Source organism: Carcharodon carcharias, chromosome 11, assembly GCF_017639515.1.
Source record: "Carcharodon carcharias isolate sCarCar2 chromosome 11, sCarCar2.pri, whole genome shotgun sequence".
NCBI lineage: Eukaryota > Metazoa > Chordata > Chondrichthyes > Lamniformes > Lamnidae > Carcharodon > Carcharodon carcharias.
This window is the reverse complement of record NC_054477.1, coordinates 87,828,277-87,853,897: the sequence shown is the minus strand read 5'-3', so window position 1 is coordinate 87,853,897 and position 25,621 is coordinate 87,828,277. Positions and strand designations below refer to the sequence as shown.

At 42.0% G+C, this 25,621-nt stretch overlaps 1 protein-coding gene across 1 annotated transcript in view; it reads left to right on the top strand.

Moving 5' to 3' along the window:
* Positions 1–22,770, top strand: part of ctsc (cathepsin C) — a 35,758-nt gene extending 12,988 nt beyond the window's left edge. Inside the window, exons 5-7 of the mRNA XM_041199555.1 lie at positions 14,281–14,399; positions 20,893–21,024; positions 21,772–22,770. Of these exons, the coding sequence (XP_041055489.1) occupies positions 14,281–14,399; positions 20,893–21,024; positions 21,772–22,274 (754 nt within the window). The 3' untranslated portion in view covers positions 22,275–22,770. The remainder of the gene's footprint in view (positions 1–14,280; positions 14,400–20,892; positions 21,025–21,771) is intronic.
* The last annotated feature ends 2,851 nt before the right edge of the window (positions 22,771–25,621 follow it).

Genomic DNA, 25,621 nt, shown 5'->3' with positions numbered 1-25,621 from the left:
GCACCAGAAACAACAACGGCAATTGCAACCCTGTTGACCCTGCAAAGTCCTCACTAACTTTTGGAGACTAGTGCTAAAATTGGGAGAACTGTCTCACAGACTAGTCAAGCAACAGCCTGACATAGTCATCCTCATGGAATCATACCTTACAGATAATGCCCCAGACTTCTCCATCACCATCTCTGTGTATGTCCTGTCCCACTGGCAGGACAGACCCAGCAGATGTGGCAGTACAGTGGTATACAGCCAGGAGGGAGTTGCCCTAGGAGTCCTCAACATCTATTCTGGACCCCATGACGTCTCATGGCATCAGGTCAAACGTGGGCAAGTAAACCTCCATTTACCACGTACAACCCTCCCTCAGCTGATGAATCAGTGCTGCTCCATATTGAACATCACTTGGAGGAAGCTTTGAAGGTGGCAAGGGCACAGAATGTAGTCTAGGTGGTAGACTTCAATGTCCATCAGCAAGAGTGGCTCGGTAGCACCAATAGTGACCGAGCTGACCGAGTCCTAAATTACATAGCTGCTAGACTGGGACTGTAGCAGGTGGTGAGGGAACCAACAGGAGGGAAAAATATACTTGACCTCATCTTCGCCAACTGCCTGTCACAGATACATCTGTCCATGACAGTATCGGTAGGAGTGACCACTGCACAGTTATTGTGGAGACGAAGTCCTGCCTTCACATTGAGGATACCCTCCACTGTGTTGTGTGGCACTACCACCATGCAAAAGGGATAGATTTAGAACAGATCTCAACTCAAGACTGGGCATCCATGAGGTGCTGTGGGCCATAAGCAGCAGAATTGTACTTGAACACAATCTGTAACCTCATGGCCTCATATCCCCAACTCTACCAATACCATCAAGGCAGGGGATCAACCTTGCTTCAATGAAGAGTGCTGGAGGGCATGCCAGGAACAGCACCTAGCATACATTAAAAAATGAGGTGCCAACCTGGTGAAGCTATAACACAGGACTCCTTGCGTGCCAAACAACATAAGCAGCAAGTGATGGAGAGAGCTAAGTGATCCCACAACTAACGGATCAGATCTAAGCTCTGCAGTCCTGCCACATCCAGTTGTGAATGGTGGTGGGCAACTAAACAACTCACTGGAGAAGGAGGCTCCACAAATGTCCTCATCCTCCATGACGGACCGAGCCCAGCATAGCAGTGTTTGTAGTATACATAAATAATTTGGAGGAAAATGTAACTGGGCTAATTAGTAGGTTTGCAGATGACACTAAGGTTGGAGGAGTTGCAGATAGTGAAGAGGATTGTCAAAGGATACAACAGGATACAGATCAGTTGGAGACTTGGGTGGAGAAATGGCAGATGGAGTTTAATCCGGACAAATGCGAGGTAATGCATTTTGGAAGTCTAATACAGGCAGGAATTATACAGTAAATGGCAGAACCCTTAAGTGCATCGATGGGCAGAGGGATCTTGGTGTACAGGTCTACAGGTCACAATTTGGCAACGCAGATGGATAAGGTGGTCAGGAAGGCATATGACATGCTTGCCTTCATCAGCAGGGGTATTGAGTATAAAAGCTGGGAAGTCATGCTGCAGCTGTATAGAACCTTGGTTAGGCCATACTTGGAATATTGCGTGCAATTCTGGTCACCACATTACCAGAAAGATATGGAGGCATTGGAGAGGGTACAGAGGAGGTTTACCAGGATGTTGACTGGTCTGGATGTTATTAGCTATGAGGAGAGGTTGGAGGAACTCTAATTGTTCTCACTAGAGCAACAGAGATTGAGGGGCAACTTACAAAATTATGAGTGGCGTGGACAGAGTAGATAGTCAGAAGCTTTTTCTCAGGGTGGAAGAGTCAGTTACTAGGGGACATAGATTTAAAGTGAGAGGAGAAAGCTATAGAGGAGATGTGCAGGGCAAGTTTTTTTACGCAGAGGGTAGTGAGTGTCTGGAATTCACTGCCAGAGGAGGTGGTGGAAGCAGGTACGATAGTGGTGTTTAAGAGGCAGCTTGACAAATGCATGAATAGGATGGGAATAGAGGGATACGGACCCCGGAAGTGCAAAATGTTTTAGTTGACGGGCAATATGATCGGCGCAGGCTTGGAGGGCCGAAGGGCCTGTTCTTATGCTGTACTTTTCTTTGTTCTTTGAAGCATTCCAACAATCTTCAGCCAGAAGTGCTAAGTGGCTGATCCACTTCGGCCTCCTCCGGAGGTCCCCAATATCACAGATGCCTTCAGCCAATTCAATTCACTCCATGTGATATCAAGAAACAGCTGAAGGCACTGGATACTGCAAAGGCTATGGGCCCTGACAATATTCTGGCAATAGCACTGAAGACTTGTGCTCCAGAACTTGCCACATCCCTAGTCAAGCTGTTCCAACGCTGGCATCTACCCGGCTATGTGGAAAATTGCCCAGGTATGTCTTGTACACAAAGCAGGACAAATCCAACCTGGCCAATTACAGCCCCATCAGTCTACTCTCGATCATCATCAGTAATGGAAAGGGTCATCAACAGTACTATGATGTGGCACATGCTTAGCAATAACCTGCTCACTGCTCAGTTTGGGTTCTGCCAGGGCCACTCAGCTCCTGATCTCATTACAGCCTTGGTTCAAGCATGAGCAAAAGAGCTGAACTCATGAGGGGAGAGTGACAGCCCTTGACATCAAGGCAGCATTTGGCCAATTGTGGCTCCGAGGAGCCCTAGAAAAACTGGAGCCAATGGAATCGGGAGCGGTGGGGGGTGAAATCTCTCTGGTTGGAGTTATACCTGGCACAAAGGAAGATGCTTATAGTTGTTGAAGGTCAGTCATCTCAGCTTCAGGACATAATTGCAGGAGTTCCTCAGGGTAGTGTCCTAGGTCCAACCATCTTCAGCTGCTTCATCAATGACCTTCCATTAGGTCAGAAATGGGGATGTTAGCTGCTGTTTGCTTGATGTTCATCATTCGCAACGACTCAGATACTGGAGCAGTCCATTTCCAAATGCAGCAAGACCAGGACAATATCCAGGCTTGGGCTGACAAGTGGCAAGTAACATCCATGCCACACAAGTGTCAGACAATGACCGTCTCCAACAAGAAAGAATCCAACCATTGCCCCTTGATGTTCAATAGCATTACCACTACTGAATCCCCCATTATCAACATCCTGGGGGTTACCATTGACCAGAAACTGAACTGGACTAGCCAAATAAATACTGTGGCTACATGAGCAGATCAGAGGCTAGGAATCGTGTGATGGGTAACTCACCACCTGACTCCCCAAAGCCTGCCCACCATCTACAAGACACAAGTCAGGAGTGTGATGGAATACTCCCCACTTGCCTGAATGAGTGCAGCTCCTACAACATTGAAGAAGCTGGAAACTGTCCAGGACAAAACATCCCACTTGATTGGCACCACATTCATTCCCTCTACCAGCGCACAGTAGCAGCAATGTGTACCATCTCCAAGATGCATTGCAGGAACTCACCAAGTCTCCTTCAACAGCACCTTCCAAACCCACGACCACTACCATCTAGAAGGAAAAGGGCAGCAGATAGATGGGAGCACCACCACCTGGAAGTTCCCCTCCAAGTCACTCACCATCCTGACTTGGAAATGAAATCTCTGTTCCTTCACTGTCACTAGGTCAAAATCTTGGAACTCCTTCCCTAAGAGCACATGGACTGCAGCAGTTCAAGAAGGCAGTTCATCACCACCATCTTCTCAAGGGCAACTGGGGATGGGCAATAAATGCTGGCTCAGCCAGCAAAGCCCACATCCTGTGAATGAATTTTTATTTTTTAAAAAAAGCCCTAGTAACAATGAAGTCAGTGGGAATTGGTGGGGGGGACTCGTCACTGGCTGCAGTCATACCTAGCACAAAGTAAAATGGTCAACCACACCAATCATGTCAGCCTCAGGAAATCATTGCAGGAATTCCTTACGGTAGTTCCCCAGGCCCAACCATCCTCATCAATGACTTTGCCATCTGTTCAGAACTGGGGATGTTCATTGCATTGTTTAGTTCCGTTCATAACTCAGGTAATGAAACACTTGGTGCCTATTGTAGCAAGAATTGGATGACATTCAGGGTTTGGGCTGGCAAGTAGCAAATAATATTCATGCCACACAAATGCCAGTTTATGACCATCTCCCATGACAGTCCAAACATCTTCCCTGGTCTTGCATGGGGTTACCATTGCAGGTCCTCTGCCATCATCTTGAGGACTATCATTGACCAGAAACTGGATGAGCCATATAAAAACACTTTCTCTACAAGAGCAGGTCAAAGGCTGGGAATTGCCCAGCAAGTATTTCACCTCCTGACTCCCTAAAGGCTTTCCACAATTTACAAGCACAAGTCAGGAGTGTGATGGAATACTTGTCTTGAGTGCAGGTGCAACAAAAGCTTGACAGTTTCCAGACACAAGCAATCTGCTTTATGGCATCCAATCACCCTTCATTATAGAGTCATAGAGGTCTACAGCACAGAAAAAGGCCCTTCAGCCCATTGAGTTTGTGCTGGTCAAACAAGTACCTAATTATTCTAATCGCATTTTCCAGCACTAGGCCCATAGCCTTATAAGCCATGGCATCGCAAGTGCACATCCAAATAATACATAAATGTTATGAGGGTTTCTGCCTGCTCCACCCTTTACAGGCAGAGAGTTCCAGATTCCCACCACCCTGTGGGTCAAAAAATTCTTCCTCACATCCCCTCTAAACTCCTGCCTTTTACCTTAAATCTACGCCCCCTGGTTATTGATCCCTCCACCAAGGGGAAAAGTTCCTTCCTGTCTATCCTATCTATGACCCTCATAATTTTATACACCTCATTCATGTCGTCCTCAGTCTCTTCTGCTCCAGTGAAAATAACCCCAGTCTATCCAATCTCTCCTCATAACTAAAAGTCTCCAGCCCAGGCAACACCCTGGTAAATCTCCTCTGCACTCTCTCTAGTGCAATCACATCCTTCCTATAATTCTGATTCCAGAACTGCACGCAATTGTCTAGCTGTGGCTTAACCAGTGTTTTATACAGTTCCAGCATAACCTCCCTGCTCTTATGTTCTACGCCTTGGCTAAAAAAGGCAAGTGTTCCATATGCCTTCTTAATCACCTTATCTACCTGTCCTGCTACCTTAAGCGACTGGTGGACATGCACCCCAAGGTCCCTCTGATCCTCAATACTTCCCAGGGTCCTACCATTCATCGTGTAATCCTGTGCCTTCTTTGTCCTGCCCCAGTGCATCACCTCACACTTATCCAGGTTAAATTCCACTTGCCACTGATCAGCCCATGTGACCAGCCTGTCTACATCCTTCTGTAATCTAAGGCTATCCTTCTCACTATTTACCACCCCACCAATTTTCATGTCCTCTGCGAACTTGCTGATCAACCCTCCTCTATTCAAGTCAAAATCATTCATATACGACAAACAGCAAGGGATCCAACACTGATCCCTGTGGAACCCCACTGGACACCGGCATCCGGTCACAAAGACACCCCTCGACCATCACCCTTTGCTCCCTGCCACTCAGCCAATTCTGGATCCAATTTGTCAAATTGCCATGGATCCCATGGGCCTTACTTCATTATCAGTCTCCCATGCGGGACCTTATCAAAAGCCTTGCTGAAGCCCAAGTAGACTATGTCAAATACATTGCCCTCATCTACACACCTAGTCACCTCTTCGAAAAATTCAATCAAATTGGTCAGACATGACCTCCCCTTAACAAAACCACGCTGACTGTCCTTGATTAATCCCTGTCTCTCCAAGTGTAGATTAATTCTGTCCCTCAGAATTGCTTCCAGTTGTTTCCCTGCCACTGAGGTTAGACTGACTGGCTTGTAGTTCCCTGGTTTATCCCTTCTTCCCTTCTTGAATAACGGTACCACATTGGCTGTCCTCCAGTCCTCTGGCACCTCTCCTGTGGTCAGAGAGGTATTGAAAATTATTGCCAGTGCCCCTGCTATCTCCTCCCTTGCCTCACTCAACAGCCTGGGATACATTTCATCCAGGCCTGGAAATTTACCTACTTTTAAGTCTGCCAGACCACTTAGAACCTCCTCCCTTTCTATGCTAATTTCTTTAATTATATCACGGTCCTTCTGCCTGATTTCCATATCCGCATCATCCCGCTCACTTGTGAACATGACACACAGTGTTCATTTAGAGCCCTACCTACGTCTTCCGGCTCCACACACAAATTACCACTATGGTCCTTAATGCACCCTACTCTTTCCCTAGTTATCCTCTTACTCTTAATGTACTTGTAAAATAACTTTGGATTTTCCTTTATTTTACCTGCCAATGTTTTTTCATGACCCCTTTTTTGCTCTCCAAATTTTTTTTACGTTCCCCCACTACACATTCCATACTACTCGAGGGTATCCACTGTTTTGAGCCCTCGGTATCTGCCATAAGCCTCCCTTTTTCTCTTTATCCAATCCTGTACATTCTTCGACATTCAGAGCTCCTTGAATTTGTTGGTCCCACCCTTTATCTTTACTGGAATATGTTAGCCCTGTGCTCTCCCTATTTCCTCCTTGAATGAATCCCACTGCCCTGATACAGATTTACCTAAAAGTAGCTGCTCCTGGTCCACTCTGGCCATACCATATCTGATCTTATTAAAATCGACCTCCCCCAATTTAGAACTCTGATTTCTGGCCCATCCTTTTTCTTTTCCTTAACCTTGAATCTAACGGAGTTATGAATACTATATGTAAAATGCTCCCCCCACTGATATCTCTACCACTTGCACAGCTTCATTCACTAAAATTAAGTCCAGGACTGCCCGTCTCTTGAAGGATCTTCAACATACTGGCTTAAAAAGATCTCCTGGATGCATTTTAAGAATTCCGCTCCCTCTAAACCTGTTACACTATGACTAACACAGTTAATGTTGGGGAAGTTGAAATCCCCCACTATTACTATGCTATTACTTTTACACTTCTCTGAAATTTGCCTACATATTCACTCTTCTATTTCTCTGACTGTTTGGGGGCAAAGAGTACTCTCCCAGCAATGTGATTGCTCCTTTTTTTGATTTTCAATTATACTCATTTGGCTTCATTTGAGGAGCCTTCTAAGATGTCATCCCTGCTGTACTTGTTTCCTTGATCAATATTGCAATACCCCCTCCTCTTTTAGCTCCTTCCCTGTCTCTCCTGAAGACCCTTTCTCCTGGAATATTGAGCTGCCCATCCTGCCCCTCTGTGACAGCAAATATATCATACTTCCATGTGTTAATTTGTGCCCTTCAACTTATCTGCCTCATTCGTCAGACTCCTTGCATTAAAATAAATATAATCCAACCTTGCCAAACTCCTTGTGCATTAACTGGCCTATAATCTCTATGCCTTCCAGACTCACTTGCTCTCTGCTAATTTTGGCTGTGCATCTTCCCCCTGCTGAACCTCCTCTCAGGATCCCATCCCCCTGCCAAGTCTGTTTAAACCCTCCCCAACAGCACTAGCAAACCTCCCCGCAAGGATGTTGGTCCCATTCTGGTTCTGGTGCAACCTGTCGCCTTGTATAGGTCCAAATGGCCCCAGTGTCCTAGAAATCTAAAGCCATCCCTCCTGCACCATCTCTCCAGCCATGTATTCATCTGGACTAACCTCTTATTTCTATATTCACTAGTGTGTGGCACCAGAAGTAATCCAAAGATTACTACCTTTGAGGTCCTGTTTTTTAATCTGTTTCCTAGCTCCCTAAGTTCTGCTTGCAGGAGCTCATCCCTCTTTCTACCTATGTCCTTGGTACCAATGTGTACCACAATTTGTCTGTTTGCCCTCCCCCTTTAGAATGCCCTACAGCCGTTCAGTGACATCCTTGACCCTGGCACCAGGGAAGCAACATACCATCCTCGAGTCACGTCAACGGCCACAGAAACACCTGTCTGTTCCCCTTACTATTGAGTCTCCTACCTCTATTGCTCTTTCCCCCCCCCCCCCCCCCCCCCCCCCCCACCCCCCAGTCAACTGAACCACTCAGCGCCATGATTGTGGCTGCACTTGCACTCCCAGAGGAACCATCACTCTCACCATTTTCCAACATAAAAATGGTTCTTGAGCAAGATGCACCCTGGTGATTTCCTGATACCTCTCTTCTGACTGGTCACCCATTCCTTCTCTGTCTGCACTTCTGTAAGCTGTGGGGTGACCACGTCTAAAAATGTGCTATCCACGAAACTCTCAGCCTCGTGGACGTACCTCAGTGCCTCCAGCTGCCGCTCAAGCTCTGAAACTCGAAGCACAAGTAGCTCAAGTGGCACATCCTGCATATGTGGTCGGTCAGAGCGCAAGGAGTGTCTAGGACTTCCCACATGTTGCAGGCAGTACATAACATGGGACTGAGCTGTCTTACCATACCTCTAGTTGAAAAAACAGTTACAGTTTAAAAAAAATTAAATTGTTTATGTACTTCAAATAAAAACTAGAACTCTTACCTTTCCTTAGCTTAATCTATTTTAACCTGGAGAAAGACACTTACCCACTACTTACCAATCAGCTCTCATCTTTGTGCTGACATCGCTTTTTGCTCAGGGACAGGAAGTGGAGTTTGGGGACATTTTAGTATTCATGGTGATAAGGAAACAGGAGGTGGGTCTCCAATGAGCTTGAAAGGACATGGTGTGGGGGAGAAAGGAAGGCAGGAAATGGGGGTGAACTACAGAGTGACTGGTTCGGGGCTGGAGTACAGGGATCAGGAGGGAAGGTGGATTGTTTTGTGATCCCCATGAAAACTGAGCTTTTCAGAAACTTCAAAATTCAAATTTCCAGTTGCTAACTGAAAGGATGAAACAATCTCATGTTTTAAGACTCTTACTGTACCAAACGGTTTAAGAACACTAGCGACTCATCACTATTTTTATAGACAACTTATACTTTAAACTAAAGAACAGAACACAACTTTCTCCCTTTCCTTTTTTAACATAAAAAATCCAACTTCACACTGTCCTTCGGTAGTCATTTCATTTTGTCCTGGACCAAAACCAAAGTGAGCCTTGGCTCTTGACACTTTACTTCCTTTCCTTTCCCAGCTTGGTAACTTTTAACCCAGAACTGTCTTTCACAGGTGAGGGTTTTTCCTTGTGATTCTCCCTCTAGCAAGACAAATCTTCCGGCCTCAATTCAAATGCTCAAATTTTGGTCTTTTCAATCTGAACATGAGCTTCTACTCGCATTTCTGTGCAGCTAACCATAATGAATTTTGCTTCTCTCTTCCCCCACCCCTCTTCCTGTCCTCTCCCTCCCCCCCCCCTCTCTCTCTCTCTCTTTGAGGTTTCAGGAATATTTTAGAAATCCTTCCCCTTTTATTGCCTGGTACTTTGGAGGCTAGCAGTCTAGCCACTAAGCACAGATACTGCTGCAAGTGTGAACATGCTACACCTTTCTAGTAAAACAGCTGTGGCCTCCCTTTAATTTTTAACGTTCACCTCACCCACCTAAGCACAGGGCAAATGACTAACTTCATTTTACTCTGAATTTAAAGACACAGTCCCAAAACATGACCTTTAAAACCTCCCAATTGTAACAATTAGATGATGGGAAAAGTGATTGGGTGTTATGACCAGTTGGTAAAGCTGCATTATTTTAAAAAAAAATGCCATAGGGTAACTTTAAACAACTGCCATAGCCTATGATAAAAGCAAAAAACTGCAGATGCTAGAAATCCAAAATAAAAATAAAAATACCTAGAAAATCTCAGCAGGTCTGACAGCATCTGCAGAGAGGAACACAGTTAACGTTTCGACTCTTTGTTCTTTTGTCTATGACACCTTTTGGCTATCTCCACCTCTGGCCCTCTATCCAGCTCTACCTGACGCCGCCCCCCCCCCCCCCCCCCCCCACCACCCCAAGCCACTAAACCAGCTTATTGTTCATCTATTTTCCTTAGTTCTGTTGAAGAGACATATGGACTCGAAACGTTAACTGTGTTTCTCTCTGCAGATGCTTTCAGACCTGCTGAGTTTTTCCAGGTATTTTTATTTTTGCCATAGCCTATATTTTAAGTGGTATGTTTATGATGCAGCTCTAAATTCAGAAATCAGACCATTCAAGGTTTTTATATTAAACTAAATGAAACATTTTACAAAGTTACAACACATACACATGGCTACAAATGACTGCTATCATTTTTAACAAACACCTAAACTAATCTCCATGTAAGGCAACAGCAATCCATAGACTTTCAGCAGACACCAAGAAAAGCATTTTCACCTTACAAATTCTAAATTAGGTTCCTTTCACTTTGGTTCCTGTGGAGACAGTTGTAGGCTGACAGCTGCTTTGATCTTACATTGCCCTGCCCTGCATGCACACAACTGTCTGTTATACCCAACTCAGCTCATTGAATGTCAATTTTCATTGTATTACCAGCCCCTTTGAACACCAATTCTAACAATCAAACCCCTTTCATTAGTACCAATTTTATTAGTAATATAAACATTGCTTGGTCTCTGCTAGCTAGGTGCCAGAATTCACACCCCTTCTTGAATGCTGTAGTTAACAAAATGCAAAAGCACTCTACCCCTCTTATATCTCAACTAGTAAACGTCTAGCTGGCTTTAAATCAATTAAGACACATCCACAGACTAAACCTCTTTTTAAAAAAAGATAATAATTTCCAATAACTTATACATTAAGCTTCGTGACAGTGGGGAAGTGGCAGAGGCACCTAAATGAATATACTTTATCTTGCTGACCCAGTCTGAGTTCCTTGCACTCTTTGAGGTAAGGTGAATGGCAGGAAAGTGTGTTTTAAGAAGATAGCTGATGGTGGACTAAAGTACCTATAGTAATCCTTGTCAACAATAGATGGCTAAGCCATTTGTGTGTAAGACATGCTTGTGTTTGCAACCCTTGAACATCTGGGAGCAAAGACTGAGGCCTGTCAGCATGAGGGCGGGGTGATTGCTGTACATCCCTAGAGCATCAAAGGTGGTGAGTGATTGAATAAATCAGCAGTTGGAGGTGATGTGGTGAGCATTCAGCTAAATGTTAGAGTTGTAAGTGACTTAGCAGTTTTTAGTCTCTTGCCTTTCAGTCAGCCTTCCTAAATTTTAATGTTTCTATTCTCATTCATTCCACCATAACTTAACCATATTGTGAACACTAAAATTTTATTCTGGCCACCTTTTTTGGTTGTCTATCCAATAGTGGCCTTGTTCATGCGGATTCTTTTATTCAGTTGTTCCATGCGGTATCAAATGATGACGTGGAAACAGGCGAGTTGGGCCAACCAATCTATTGTTTTGCCCTCCAAATGAATACTAGTTCTAATTCTCTACCCTGTTCCCATATTCTTATCTCCTTTTCTTCAATCTAATCTATTCTTTACATATTGAAATAGTCTCTGTTTCAGACATTAACTTGGTTGTGCATTCCATAGCCTCAACCTTTTTTTAAAATCTTTGGTACTGAACCCCCTACACCTAACCTTATGTTTGGGGGCAACTACTTCTTTACCCCTAATCTCCCTTTCAATTCTGTTATAATGCAATATTTGCATTCTTCATACAGGACAGCATTCTAGTAGATCTATGCTGTAGCGTCTTTCTTTTTATGGTGGATCCCAAAACGGCACTCTGCCCTCTAACTGTGGCGTTATATAAATTAATCATTATAGTTTGAGCATTGCCGGAAAGAGAGCCATACAGTCAAAACTTTACATCTTGCACTTGTCAGGACAAATGCAAGAATAGCAAATTTCAATGAGTGACAATTTATAATGTGTGCTGATTGACCAAAGTTGACTTAGCACCCAAAGTATTGCTATGGCGACTGCACTGGGAAGAACTTAGAATGTAACATATAACATTAGATATGATTCTGCAATTGGACAGCACTTGCTGGACAATGCTGAATGTGCTAAGAGTTATTGCAACAACTGATTTGAGATTCATTCAGGCTCGCAATGTGGCTCATTACATTTGCTAGAAGCTACGTATATTCATATGCAGGAAAAAGGAACATATGCAAGCATCGTGCTGCTTTTTTTTTGAATTAAACAAAGACTAGGGTACAATGGGCCCCTGGTGCATTCCCCTTGACCAGAGTTGACTTGCCAAAAAAACCAGCACCCCTTTCTCAAGTTGTTACTTCCTTTGAAATTTGGCATTCTTGTGTCACTTGAGTGCAAGTCAAAAAAACTTTGACAGCTTGTCCCTTTTTTCAGTAATTCTCATTATAACTTCACTTTTACATTCTATATCTCATCAAACCCAGTATCCCATTAGCTTTTCTAGTGCCTTATCCACTTGAATGCATTTTTTAAAAAATCTTGCAAACCTAAGCCCCAAATCCTTCTTCTGTTCCACATCACCTAGCTTTCCCTCATTCAAAGTATGTTTTTTTTACCAAATTTCACCACTTTGCATTTGGTAACATTATAGGAATACAAACATGCTGCTTGAGAAAGAGCTCTTAAAAACATTTTAGAAGTTTCATTTCCTTCTCTGTTTACTCCCTTTCTCTCAGCCATTGAATAATTGCAATCGCCCAGTGCTTTTGTTTTTACTCTTCTCCCTGGTCTGTGCACAGACTTGATCTTCAGTCTTCAAATTAGGTAGTTTGTGGTTTAGCCCAGTAATGTAACAATCATTTTTGTGTGGGGGAAACAAATCTCTGACTTTTTGCCTAAACCTTTTTTAGCCTCATTCCCCACTACAGCATGTGTTCCCCTCTTCACCAAAATTGGTATTCCTTCAATATTCTGCCCCTTCTAAAAGTATTATAAAAGAGAGACTTGTATTTCCCTACCTCAGCATTTTCCAAAATGCTTTACGGACAATTAAGTATTTTTGAAGCCTAGTCACAATAGTGATGTATGGCCCAATATGTATGTTTTCCACGCCAGCTTAATTTGCAGTCTGACTTCTGTTTGAAGCATTTTGTCACAGGGAGATAGATTTATTAATGTTTATTTTCCACTGATCATTGTAATATATGAATTTTCTCTTTCTCTAATTTTCCCTCATTTAGGTTAGTTAACACCTCATTCCTTTTGTACTTAAAATGGGTCAATTTAATTTTTTTCCTCCCTTTTATTACATCTGCATAACTTGTTTTAACTACATTCTGTACATCCATCTCCTCTCTTTCTACCGTTTTAACTTTTTTTTGCTGCTTTTATATCTCTCCTCCCCAATTCCTATCTAGTTTAAATGACACTTCATTCTTTTTTGCAATTCTTTGATTCTTTCCTGTTCAGATTTCACTACTATCTTCCCCAGAACTGGTGCCAATGCCCCGTAAAACAAAAAACATCTTCATGACACCCACTACTATAGTCATGATGAACTTTCTAACCACCCCTATTTAAGCACATGGCTGGATGAGTAATGCAGAGAATACCACCATTGAAGACTGTGCCTAAATTTGATTCTGAAATTCAGTTGCAGGACTTCAGATCTATCTTTCCTATATCACTCACTCTAAGGTGGACCATGACTGGCTGCTCCTTTGCAAAATTCTTAATCGCAGCGCTCTTAATCTGGACCTAATCTAGTGTATAGCTGCCTAGCTTTCGAGTCTCCTGTTGTATCCCTTTTGTCTGTTTGCCTTTTAATCTAGATCCTAAATTCTCAAACGTGAGATCTCCATTGTGGTCCTTCCTATGCTGTTGGTTCCTACATTAACCATAATTTTTGTGTCATTCCTCTTTCAGTCATGCCCCTTACCATTCGTTTAGCTTCATTTTTTTTCTTGTGCCTGCCTTAGCCGTGTTGTTTTCAGTTTAGTTCTCACCCCTACAATTTTGCTGATACTTGCTTACAGAAGCATGATAGTATGCAAATATGAATACATTAGGTAGTTTTATTCTTCATTTCTGCATAATACTTTTAATATAATTTCAACATCATTTTGATAATCTCTAAAACCCTAAACTATATTAACTGATAACCTATGTTTCAATGGGCGGAGGGAGGGAAGCAAAAATAGGGCGGAGGTGTTGTAGGATTTTGAAATGGCAGGACCAATGAACTTGAACAAAGTTTGCTATTTTGCTATTAATATTGGTGGACTAATTTGACCACCTAATGCTACTAACTGAGCTACTTGTTTCACTCTGTCTGCAACTACTGATTGAGTTGCAGTCTACTCCTGTTGTCATTTTTTCCAGAATAGGGAAAAGAATTAAACCATTTTATTGGATTAAGCAAATTATAACAGTATTTCTGTTGGGCACAAAATTATGATTTTCATTAGATGCCTTTGAATTATAAGTAGAGAGTGAAGCACGGTACTCCAACTCAAGATTGCTGAATAGTAATTATGTTCTTTAATAGACGTCCAAGACCTATGCCAGTGTCAGAGGAGATGCAGAAGCTTGCAGCGTCTTTGCCAGAATCATGGGACTGGAGAAATGTTGCTGGAGTGAATTATGTTAGCCCTGTACGAAATCAAGGTACAGTCCAATCTACTTTAAAAATGACATGCTTAACAATTTTAGTATAAAATCATCCTTTGTTTTAAAGTCTGAAATGCCCAGTTGCTTAAAGGTACAGTATTTTAAAACGTGACTTGAACCCTTTGTTGTCTGAAATTTATCACATGCAACATATTCATGAACTGAACTGAACTAGCCATATAAATACTGTGGCTACAAGACCAGGTAAGAGGCTAGGAATTCTGTGGTGAGTAACTCTCCTCCTGACTCCCCAAAGCCTGTCCACATCTATTAGGCACAAGTCAGGAGTGTGATGGAATACTCTCCACCTGCCTGGATGAGTGCAGCTCCAACAACATTCAAGGAGCTTGACACCATCCAGGACAAAGCAGCTTGCTCGATTGGCACGCCTTCCACGAGCACCCACTCCCTCCACTACTGACGCACGGTGGCAGCTGTGTGTACCATCTACAAGATGCAGTGTAGGAACTCACCAAGGCTCCTTGGGCAGCACTTTCCAGCCCATGACCAATACCATCTAGAAGGACAAGGGCAGCAGCCACATAGGAACACCACCACCTGGAAGTTCCCCTCCAAGCCACTCACCATCCTGACTCGGGAATGTAGTGCCATTCCTTCACTGTCGCTGGGTCAAAACCCTGAACTCCCTCCATAACAGCACTGTGGGTGTTCCTACACAACAGGGACTGCAACGGTACAAGGCAGCTCACCACCATCTTCAAGGGCAATTAGGGATGGGCCATAAATGCTGGCCTAGCCAGCAATGCCCACATCCTGTAAATGAATAAAAACGAAATCAGTAGCAGACTTCAATGTTTCTCCAAAACAATACTGAGGCTTATGACACTCAACGAGGAAAAGCGTTTAACACGACAACTTCCTATCTAGACAGGAAGGCTCTGAATGTGATTTGATGTAAAGATTTAAAAGTAAGACTTGTATTTATATTGTATTGACCATTATACCAGCAAATATGGTAATCACAGCAAGATTCTATATATAACATTTGTTTCTTGTGTTGTTTGAAGGAGAAAAGCATTTCAAACTTAACACTATGGGATCTTTATGTCAAGGGACACGCATGTGGGCTTCTGAGGAAATGCATCTGCTTTCAAAAGGCATCGATAAATTGATTCTAGCTCCTGGGCAACCTGGACTTAATCTCCACTTAAGCAGGCAACTTCTTTAGATTATAGAATGCAGGGAGAGTTGATCCACCCCCAAAACAATTCAGTTTGCTGTAACTCTCACAAGCCAGGAAGAACTGACATTGCTACCATATGGAACCAATATTTAACAAAGCTTTGATTAAAATGTAAAGGTGAGCAGCAACCAAAAATGTAAGAAATTCTCCATAAAATATGTCGAAGATGAATTTCTTGGACAAGCTCAGTGCAGACTGCTAGGAACAAATACAGAGTTGGCTAGAGGTGTAGTTTGCTGCAACTTCTCTGTAGATAACTCATTAACTTAATTATTCATCATTCCATTTGCAGCTTTCACTTCGTATAGGAGCACGCCTAATTTTGGGAGAAGTTAATTACTGAAAGATTATTCCAAGTCAAAATTGAGTAGGATTTGTGCTTTTTGTCAATGCGGATCTGAGTCTGCAAGTAATTGAAGCAACCCATTTCAGAACTCTTATTTTTGGCTGTGCAGATAAATGAAGAATGAAGACCTGTCTATCATTCTTGGGCACTATTTCCATTAGACAGTGAGACAGAATTCCTGAAAGGAGGTAAATTAGAATTTGTGGCTAACTGTCAGTCTTTTGTTTGTTAGGTACAGGAGTCATTGCAGAAATAGCAGCTTAGCGTCTGACTTGCTTGCTGACTCCCAACTTGTGAATCTAATTACCCATAAATATTGCTACATGATGTCCCTTCAGTTGGGGTTGTTGGTATTCTGATGGACGTAGTAACAAGACTTTGAATGTAGCTCCCTCACATGCCTTTTATTCTCTACCTTTTTAAAAGCGCTCACAACAAAATATAGTGGTGCTTTATTTGGCACTTTTTCAAAACAAAATAAGTCCGAAATGGCTTTAAAAGGCTTTTAGGAATCATCGTTTGGGACTTTCTACATATAGCTCTTTGAAAATCAGCCTTTGGATTTTCTTCACAGAGAATGAGAGTTGGTACAGGAAAGTGCCATAGGTGTATAAGTGACTTGTGCATTTAAAATTTTGTTTTGATTCTGTTAAAATTAGAAATGCATTTGTGTGAAAAAAAGGGATATATGTGAGAATATTCTTTTTTCCAATTGATTAGGTCCAAAAATTGGCCCTGGCCAGTTGAAATTGAAGGCTTTTAAATGACATTCTATTGAACAGTGAATGTAGTAATTCAGCTTGCTGCCCTTATTTGTTAGCTTGATTTCAACCAAGAAAATCCACAGTCCTGGTTTTTGACTCACTCAGTCCAGTTTCCAGTGGGAATGTCCACATCACAAAATTACTTGGATTTTAGTAAAGCGGAATGGTATCTGAGGTTAATAACTAGCCTGGTGCTGCTAGTAGGGAAATATACCTCACTTTCACTTTTAATTTTGGCACACAGCTGATTGTGCTGTGGTACTAAATCCAGGAACTTAATTGTTAGTAGACCTAATCTGAAATTCTTTCCCTAGCAATGTTTAAGGTACCAGATCAATAAATACTTGAATATTTATATAGTTTTTCCTTGCCTATATTTATAGTATAGTTTCTTTTTGATTTCTACAAATAGAGTGAAATGTGCATCTTTGGTTCCTTTTAACAGAGGTAACAATGGGAAAGAATTGAATTGGGATTTACTTTTTTTATTTGCTTATGTTAGATTTATGACAATTGTTCAAGATCATGAGTATATTTAGTCTAAGTTGTACTTGAGTCTATTTTTAAAAAAAACAGTTGAATGATTAACCACATTGAATTTTAGCAAAATACAATTGTTCCTTTGGTTTGCATTTAAGAATCAAGCTGACCTTTCCAGTATATTTTGTGGACCTTTTTTGTAGTAGTATGGTGCTTGCAGAATATCCTATACCTTCTTGCAATGAATGTGGATGTAAAGAAATGAGGCAAGCAATCTTTGAGGTGGGGGTGGTGGGGGAGGTGTTTGTAAAAGATGAGTGAATTACTTTTGCAGTTGCCCCTGTCTTCACTTGCCACCAAGAGGACAGGTCAGTGATTTGATTCCTGCCCAACGCTCATGTAGTTCTTTGACCACTAGGCCCTAACACCCGAGATTCCTGCTCTTATTTGTTTTTCATTTGTGCCTTAAATTGGACTATCGCAAGAAATTGAACTTGCCAAAATTTAGGGCCATTGCTTTGCTCTTTTCTTGAAACTTTTTATGTGGATCTTTTGAATTTCAGTCTCCATCTTGCAAAGGTTGAGGTAATAAACTTTGGGGGGGGTGGGGGGGATGGTGGAGAGGCAGAGTAAATTTTGCAGGAGACCTATGGTAATTGCAGCTAATTATGGCTTCTTATCTGTGGATTTGTATTTTTAATTGTTGGACTGTGTTTTCCAGAAATGCAAAATCTGCCTGCAGCCTAACCCTTTTGTCTCCTCTGCTTGGGGAATTGGTAACTTGTATGATCTGCTTTTAAGATTGTTCCATGGAGCATGAGATTCAATTGCTTTCATTTCTCAACTTGGCTAAGTCTTGTGGCTGTGTTGTTTTCTTTTAAATTACCTGGAGTGAGCATACACTTGCTTCAGTTTGCCACATCATGCCAATAGTCCTTCATGAATCCATATTTAATTTAGTTGTCTGAGGTTTTTCTACAAGCTGTCCTTGGGCATTCGGGTGTTATCTAGGCAGCAGCTACCTGAATGATGGACTTATTTGTCCTATAAGGCAATGTACCAAGGTTTTAGGTTTGATCAGTCTTAACTTTACAGGATCCTGTTTTTTTTTCATTCACAGGATGTGGGCTTTGCTGACTGGGCCAGCATTTATTACCTATCTTTAGTTGCCCTTGAGAAGGCAGTGGTGCGCTGCTGCCTTGAGCCACTGCAGTCCATGCAGTGTAGGTGCACCCACAGTGCTGTTGGGAGTTCCAGGATTTTGGCCCAGTGACAGTGAAGTAATGGCGATATATTTCCAAGTCAGGATGGTGAGTGACTTGGAGGGGCGCTTCCAGGTGGTGGTGTTCCCATCTATCTGCTGCCCTTGTCCTTCTAGATGGTAGCGATCGTGGGTTTGCAAGGTGCTATCTAAGAAACCTTGACGAATTCCTGCAGTGCACCTTGTAGATGGTACGCACTGCTGCTACTGTGTGTCGGTGGTGGAGGGAGTGAATGTTTGTGGATGTGGTGCCAATCAAGCGGGCTGCTTTGGACAGTGTCAAGCTTCTTGAGTGTCGTGGGAGCTTCACTCATCCAGGTGGGGAGTATTCCATCACACTCCTGACTTGTGCCTAGTAGATGGTGGACAGGCTTTGGGGCATCAGGAAATGAGTTACTCATCGCACGATTCCTAGCTTCTGACCTGTTCTGTAGCCACTGTATTTATATGGCTAGTCCAGTTCAGTTTCTGGTCTATGGATGTTGGTAGGGATTCAGTGATGGTAATGCCATTGAATGTCATGGGGTGATGGTTAAGTTCTCTCTTGTTGGAGATGGTAATTGCCTGACAATTGTGTGGTGTGAATGTTACTTACTACTTGTTAGCCCAAGCCTGTCAACCCAATGCTAGAGTCGATTTATAAAAGATGTGGTAACAGAACACTTGGAAAGCATTAATGGGTTTAGACAAATTCATCATGGGTTTATGGTTTAACTAATCTCCTGGAGTTTTTTTTAGGATGTAACTAGTAGAATAGATAAGGGAGAAGTAGTGGATGTGGTATATTTGGATTTCAAGTAGGCTTTTAAGGTCCCAAATAAGAGATTAGTGGGCAAGATTAAAGCACATAGGATCAGGAGTAATATACAGGCATGGATTGAGAATTGGTTGACAGACCTGAAACAGAGTGGGAATAAATGGTGGCAGGCGGTGACTAGTAGTATACCGCAGGAAGAGTGCTTGGGCCCCAGCTATTCACAATATATATAAAAATGACTTGGATGAAGGAATGGATGTGGCAGTTCTGCAGAGCTTAGATCTAATCTGTTGGTTGTGGGATCGCTTAGGTCTGTCGATCACTTGCGACTTGTGCTGTTTGGCATGCAAGTAGTCCTGTGTTGTAGCTTCACCAGGTTGACACCTCATTTTTAGGTATGCCTGGTGTTGCTCCAGGGTTGATCCCCTGCCTTGATGGTATTGGTAGAGTGGGGATATGCCAGGCCATGAGATTACAGATTGTCTTCGAGTACAATTCTGCAGCTGATGGCCCCGTGTGCTTCATGGTGCCCAGTCTTGAGTTGTGAGATCTGTTCGAAATCTATCCCATTTCCCAGTGGTAGTGCCACACAACACAATGGAAGGTATTCTCTGAAGGCAGGACTTCGTCTCCACAATGACTGTGTGGTGGTCACTCCTACCAATATTGTCATGGGCAGGTGACAGGCAGGTTGGTGAGGATGAGGTCGAGTATGTTTTTCCCTCTTGGTCCTCTCACCACCTGCCGCAGACCAAGTCTAGCAGCTATGTCCCTTAGGGCTCGGTCAGTAGTAGTGCTACCCAAGGCACCTCTTGGCGATAGGCATTGAAGTCCTCCACCTAGAGTACATTCTGCACCCTTGCCATCCTCAGTGCTTCCTCCAAATGGTGTTCAACATGAGGGAGCACTGATTCATCAGCTGAGGGAGGGTGGTATGTGGTAATCAGGAGGTTACCATGCCCATGTTTGATCTAGTGCCATGATACTTCATGGGGTCTAGAGTTGATGTTGAGGGCTCCCAGGGCACCTTCCTCCTGACTGTATATCACTGTACCAACAACTCTGCTGGTCAGTCCTGCCAGTGGGACAGGACATACCCAGTGATGGTGGTGTCTGGGATATTATCCGTAAGGTAGGATTCTGCGAGGATGACTGTCAAGCTGTTGCTTGACTAGTCTGTGAGACAGCTCTCCCAATTTTGGCACTAGCCCCCAGATGTTAGTAAGGAAAACTTTGTTGGGGCTGAGTTTGCCATCATCATTTCCGGTACCTAGGCTGATGCTGGGTGGTCCGTCTGGCTTCATTCCTTTTTTGAGGATTTGTAACAGTTTAATACAACTAATTGGCTTCTTAGGCCATTTCATAGAGTATTTAAGAGTAAACCACATTACTGTGGGTTTGGAGGCACATGTAGGTAGATTTCCTTCCCTAAAGTGAACCAGATGGGTTTTTACAACAATTGACAATGGTTTAATGGACTTTTCATTCCAGATTGTATTTGAATTCAAATTCCACCATCTGCCATGGCAGGATTACAACTTGGCTCCCCAGAGCATTACCCTGGGTCTCTGGATTACTAGTCCAGCGACAATACCACTACACTGTCGACTCCCTTTGAAGTGTTTTCTTTGTTTGGTTTTGTTCTGTTTGACCCATCTATCTCTTTTGATCACTACAGGCGGCTGTGGCAGTTGCTATTCCTTTTCTTCCATGGGAATGCTTGAAGCCCGCATTCGTATTCAGACAAACAACACACAGACTCCAATCCTTAGCACACAGCAGATAGTTTCCTGCAGTCAGTATTCACAAGGTAATTGATTAAAAGCAGTATTGCTGACCCATTGATATTTAATTTGTTATTTCATTTTAGAGACAAATGTGTTTGTTTTGATTTTAGGTTCTGATGTTACAAAATGTCTTCAACTAATTGTTCTTGGGTTGCAAAATGTCATGTATGTTCTTATTCAAAATATGCTAATGACATCCAATGCTGCAGTTATCACATGGAAATGGTGCCTTTGTCCAAGATTATTTTATTACGTGGGCTATGGCATATCCCTTTCCATTAGAGCCAGCATGAATATTTTAATGATCTAAATGCGCATTTCAGTATAGATACTTACAGGGACAAATCTGCCTACCAGCATGTAACAACTGTGTTAATATGGGATTTAAAATTTGTCATTCTGTAGTCAGTCCAGCATTGAGTTCGCTTTCCTGACCAGATGCATTTGGTCTAGCTTTAAGAAAAATAACAGCTTCATGTACCCATGGGGCATAAAAATAAGGAAATAATTCTACAATGGCATTGGTAAAATGGACTATAGTGCATACTGGACAATTTTACAACCTGCAATAAAGATAATACAATTCAGCAGAATTTAATTTCAACATGTTTCATTACAATGACAGATTCCTACTGAAACCTGTTTGCTTTGCACAAAGGTCAATTTTCTTGGGATGGGGGGCTGATCACAGTTGTTTTTGTTTCATTTTTAATGCAATATGGTGCGTTGACATGGATAATCAACTTGTTTGTGTTTTTAATCTCTTCCAGGATGTGATGGAGGATTTCCATACCTAATTGCTGGAAAGTATGCCCAAGATTTTGGTTTAGTTGAAGAACATTGCTTCCCTTATGTTGGAATGGATACTCCTTGCACCATTAAGAAGCCTTGCTACCGTTACTACACTTCTGAGTATTATTATGTGGGTGGGTTTTATGGTGCTTGCAATGAAGTAGCGATGAAACTGGAGCTGGTAAAAAATGGTCCAGTGTCTATTGCCTTTGAAGTTTATAGTGATTTTATGAATTACCAAGGAGGAATCTATCATCACACTGATTTACGTGATCCATTCAACCCCTTTGAGCTTACCAATCATGCAGTGTTGCTAGTAGGCTATGGCAGTGACCCTCAAACAAAAGAAAAATACTGGATAGTTAAGAACAGCTGGGGAACAGGCTGGGGAGAAAGTGGCTACTTCCGAATCCTTCGAGGTAGTGATGAATGTGCAGTTGAAAGCATAGCTATTGCAGCCACTCCAATTCCTAAACTTTAAGGAGAATAATGAAGTATGCTTGCTGGAAGCAAAACTGAAAAAAAATTGAATTTTGAATCTTGTTTCTTGGGAATCTATTTGAATTTTGCATAAATTTACCTTTAACAATGTTTTAATATTCAAAATGGAGATTGTACTGCTGCTTATCTTGGAAATCTATCTGAATTTTGCATAAATGTGCCTTTAACAATTTTTTAATATTCAAAATGGAGATTGTACTGCTTGCATTTTCTTAGAACTCAGTAGTGGATGTTCTTGTTAGGTAAGCTCAAAATGAAAGTCGCAGAATTTGTTTTTAATCAACAGTGGTAATTATACTTTGGTTAAAAAGCTGCTGTGTAACACTTGTTTTGCATTTATGGGATGTGCAATGCTGAGCAGCTGTGTGGTATACCAAAGTTGTTTTTTGTAATAAATTGGGTGTTTCTGAATCGGTTTCTTAAACCTTCAGTCCATTGCAGTATCAAGGAAATAAAGTGCAATATCAGGATCTGAATGAAATTCTTGCTTATTTAAAAAAAAATTATATAACCTGTCAATTGAAACAAAATTGTTGAATCATCTGATGTCTGCTGGTATAGGCATAACTTTATCCTGTGAATGTTTTATTAAGATTTATTTTATATCACTTGACAGGCAGGTTTTATTATAAACAATGAATAGTGGTAATGTCAACATTTATAAAATGGTTTATGTAACTTACGTTTCAAATTTGAGCTTTTTTTAAATTAGTGCTTTGTAAATTCTCTCCAATTATTTATCTCGCCTGGAAATGACATGCTTCATCCATAACTTGCCCTAACCAGTTGTCCCTATGATCATGGGTACAAATGGGGGGGATTGCCCAGTTCCCGGCCTAAACTTCAGTTGAAACGTCTGAAACCTCAAATTATGATGATCATCATCTGTTTTGGATAAATAACATTTATCAAATAAATAATGGATAGTTTTTTTTCCTCCAAATCTGAACTATCTACTCTTGGTTAGATGTAGTGTTTGATTAGCCTGTATGCTGTGAGATTTCAAGACTCCATGCTCTGAAAGCGTAGTTGCTTCAAGAGGCACAACTGTAAATTAACTCCTTTTACTCTTATTTACCTATTGGATTGCTCAGCTTGAGCTTCTTGAATTCAATTTAGTACAGTTCATTTCTGCTATGGGGGTTTCCATGACCACTTTTTAATATAGGAAATGTTTATAACTTTGAACATTCTTTTGTAAATCCCCATTCCCAGTAGCTTGTTTTAGTGTATAGGCATTAGCCCCCAAAATTAAGCTTAAATATGAGCTGAGAATTTATAACAAAACACTTGTTTAGAAAGTAGTTTTCTAGCAACAGGTAGCCAAAGTGAGCGGACATTGTGGTTTAATGTATTCCTTATTTCTATGATTCGAGATTAATGGTCATTAAATGGAGATAATTGTTTGTTAGGGTTTCCACCCTATTTCCAGTTTTGTTTTTTTGTCCACACAAAGGGCTATATGTTAAGTTAAACTATCACATTACTTAGATATTCAATTTTATGTCCTGTAACCAAGATGGTAAAACAAGCTTCATAATGGAGGTCTCAAGAACACATCAGTTGGAAGATGAAACTTTATTTCTGCGTTATAGAAGGATAAAGGTTCATAGTTAAAGCATTATTTTTGGCATGAATTTGTCCAAGGCTTCCCTTTCTTTCCAAAAAGAAAGCACCTTGTGTCCTGTCCCGTATGAGAGTATATAGCATGTTGAGGATTGCAGATAGACATTTGTATTACCACTCCCTGATAGACGATATTGGCTCTTTGAAGCAATGTACCATTGTGTGCAAAGAAAATAAAAAGGAAAACAACATACCTATTCTCAAAAGAATCTCCATGTGCAAAATTTCAAAGTCCTTGGCACCAAAATTCATATACAGATTTACTTTTTATGAACTGTATACTTGGACAAAAGTCCGAATGTTTGCAAATGATTTGCTATCTTTTTGTAATCGCTATAATAAATGCTATGCATTTGAATCTGGTTGTCTCCTGCGTGATCTGGGATTTCACAGAATCACAGTGCAGAAGAGGCCCTTCAGCCCATCGAGTCTGCACCGACACATGAGAAACACCTGACCTACCTACCTACCTAATCCCATTTACCAGCACTTGGCCCGTAGCCTTGAATGTTATGATGTGCCAAGTGCTCATCCAGGTACTTTTTAAAGGATGTGAGGCAACCCGCCTCCTCCACCCTCCCAAGCAGTGCATTCCAGACCTCACTTTTTTTTTTTCAGGGTTAATTTCCATCTGCTTCTTATCTGCCCATTTGACCATCCCATCTATGTAAACCTGTAGCCCAAGACACTCAACCTCACTGTTAACCACCCGGCCAATCTTTGTGTCATCCGCAAACTTACTAATCCTAACCCCCACATAGTCATCTATGTCGTTTATATAAATGACAAATAATAGGGGACCCAGCACAGATCCCTGTGGAAAGCCACTGGACGCTGGCTTCCAGTCACTAAAGCAGCCTTCTGTCATCACCCTCTCTCCTACAAGCCAATTTTGAATCCACCTTATCAAATTACCCAGTATCCCATGTGCATTTGCCTTCTTTATAAGTCTCCCATGTGGGACTTTGTCAAAGGCTTTGCTGAAATCCATATAAACTACATCAACTGCACTACCCTCATCTACACACCTGATCACCTAAAAAAAAAAATTCAAATTTGTTAGGCATGACCTCCCTGTGACAAAGCCATGCTGACTATCCCTGATCAAACCTTGCCTCTCCAAGTGGAGATAGATTCTCTCCTTCAGAATTTTCTCCAATAGTTTCCTTACCACTGACGTGAGACTCACTGGTCTGTAGTTCCCTGGCTTATCTCTACAACCCTTCTTAAATAGCGGAGCCACATTAGCTGTTCTCCAGTCCTCTAACACCTCCCCCGTGGCCGGAGAGGAATTAAAAATTTGGGTCAGAGCCTCTGCAATCTGCTCCCTTGCCTCCCTCAGCAGTCTGGGATACAAATCATCTGGACCTGGAGATTTGTTCACTTTTAAGTCTGCCAACACCTCCAATACCTGGTCACTCCCTATATCAATTTGTTCAAGAACCGTGCATTCCCTCTCCATGAGTTCCATACCTTCATCCTCATTCTCTTGGGTGAAGACAGATGTGAAGTATTCATTCAACAATCTAGTGATGTCCTCCGGCTCCACCCGTAGATTGCCCCCTTCATCCCTTATGGGCCCTACTCCTTCTCTGGTTATCCTCTTCCCATTGATATACTTATGGATTATCTTGGGATGTTCCCTAATTTTACTAGCCAGAGCTTTCTCATATCCCCTCTTTGCTCGCCTAATTGCTTTCT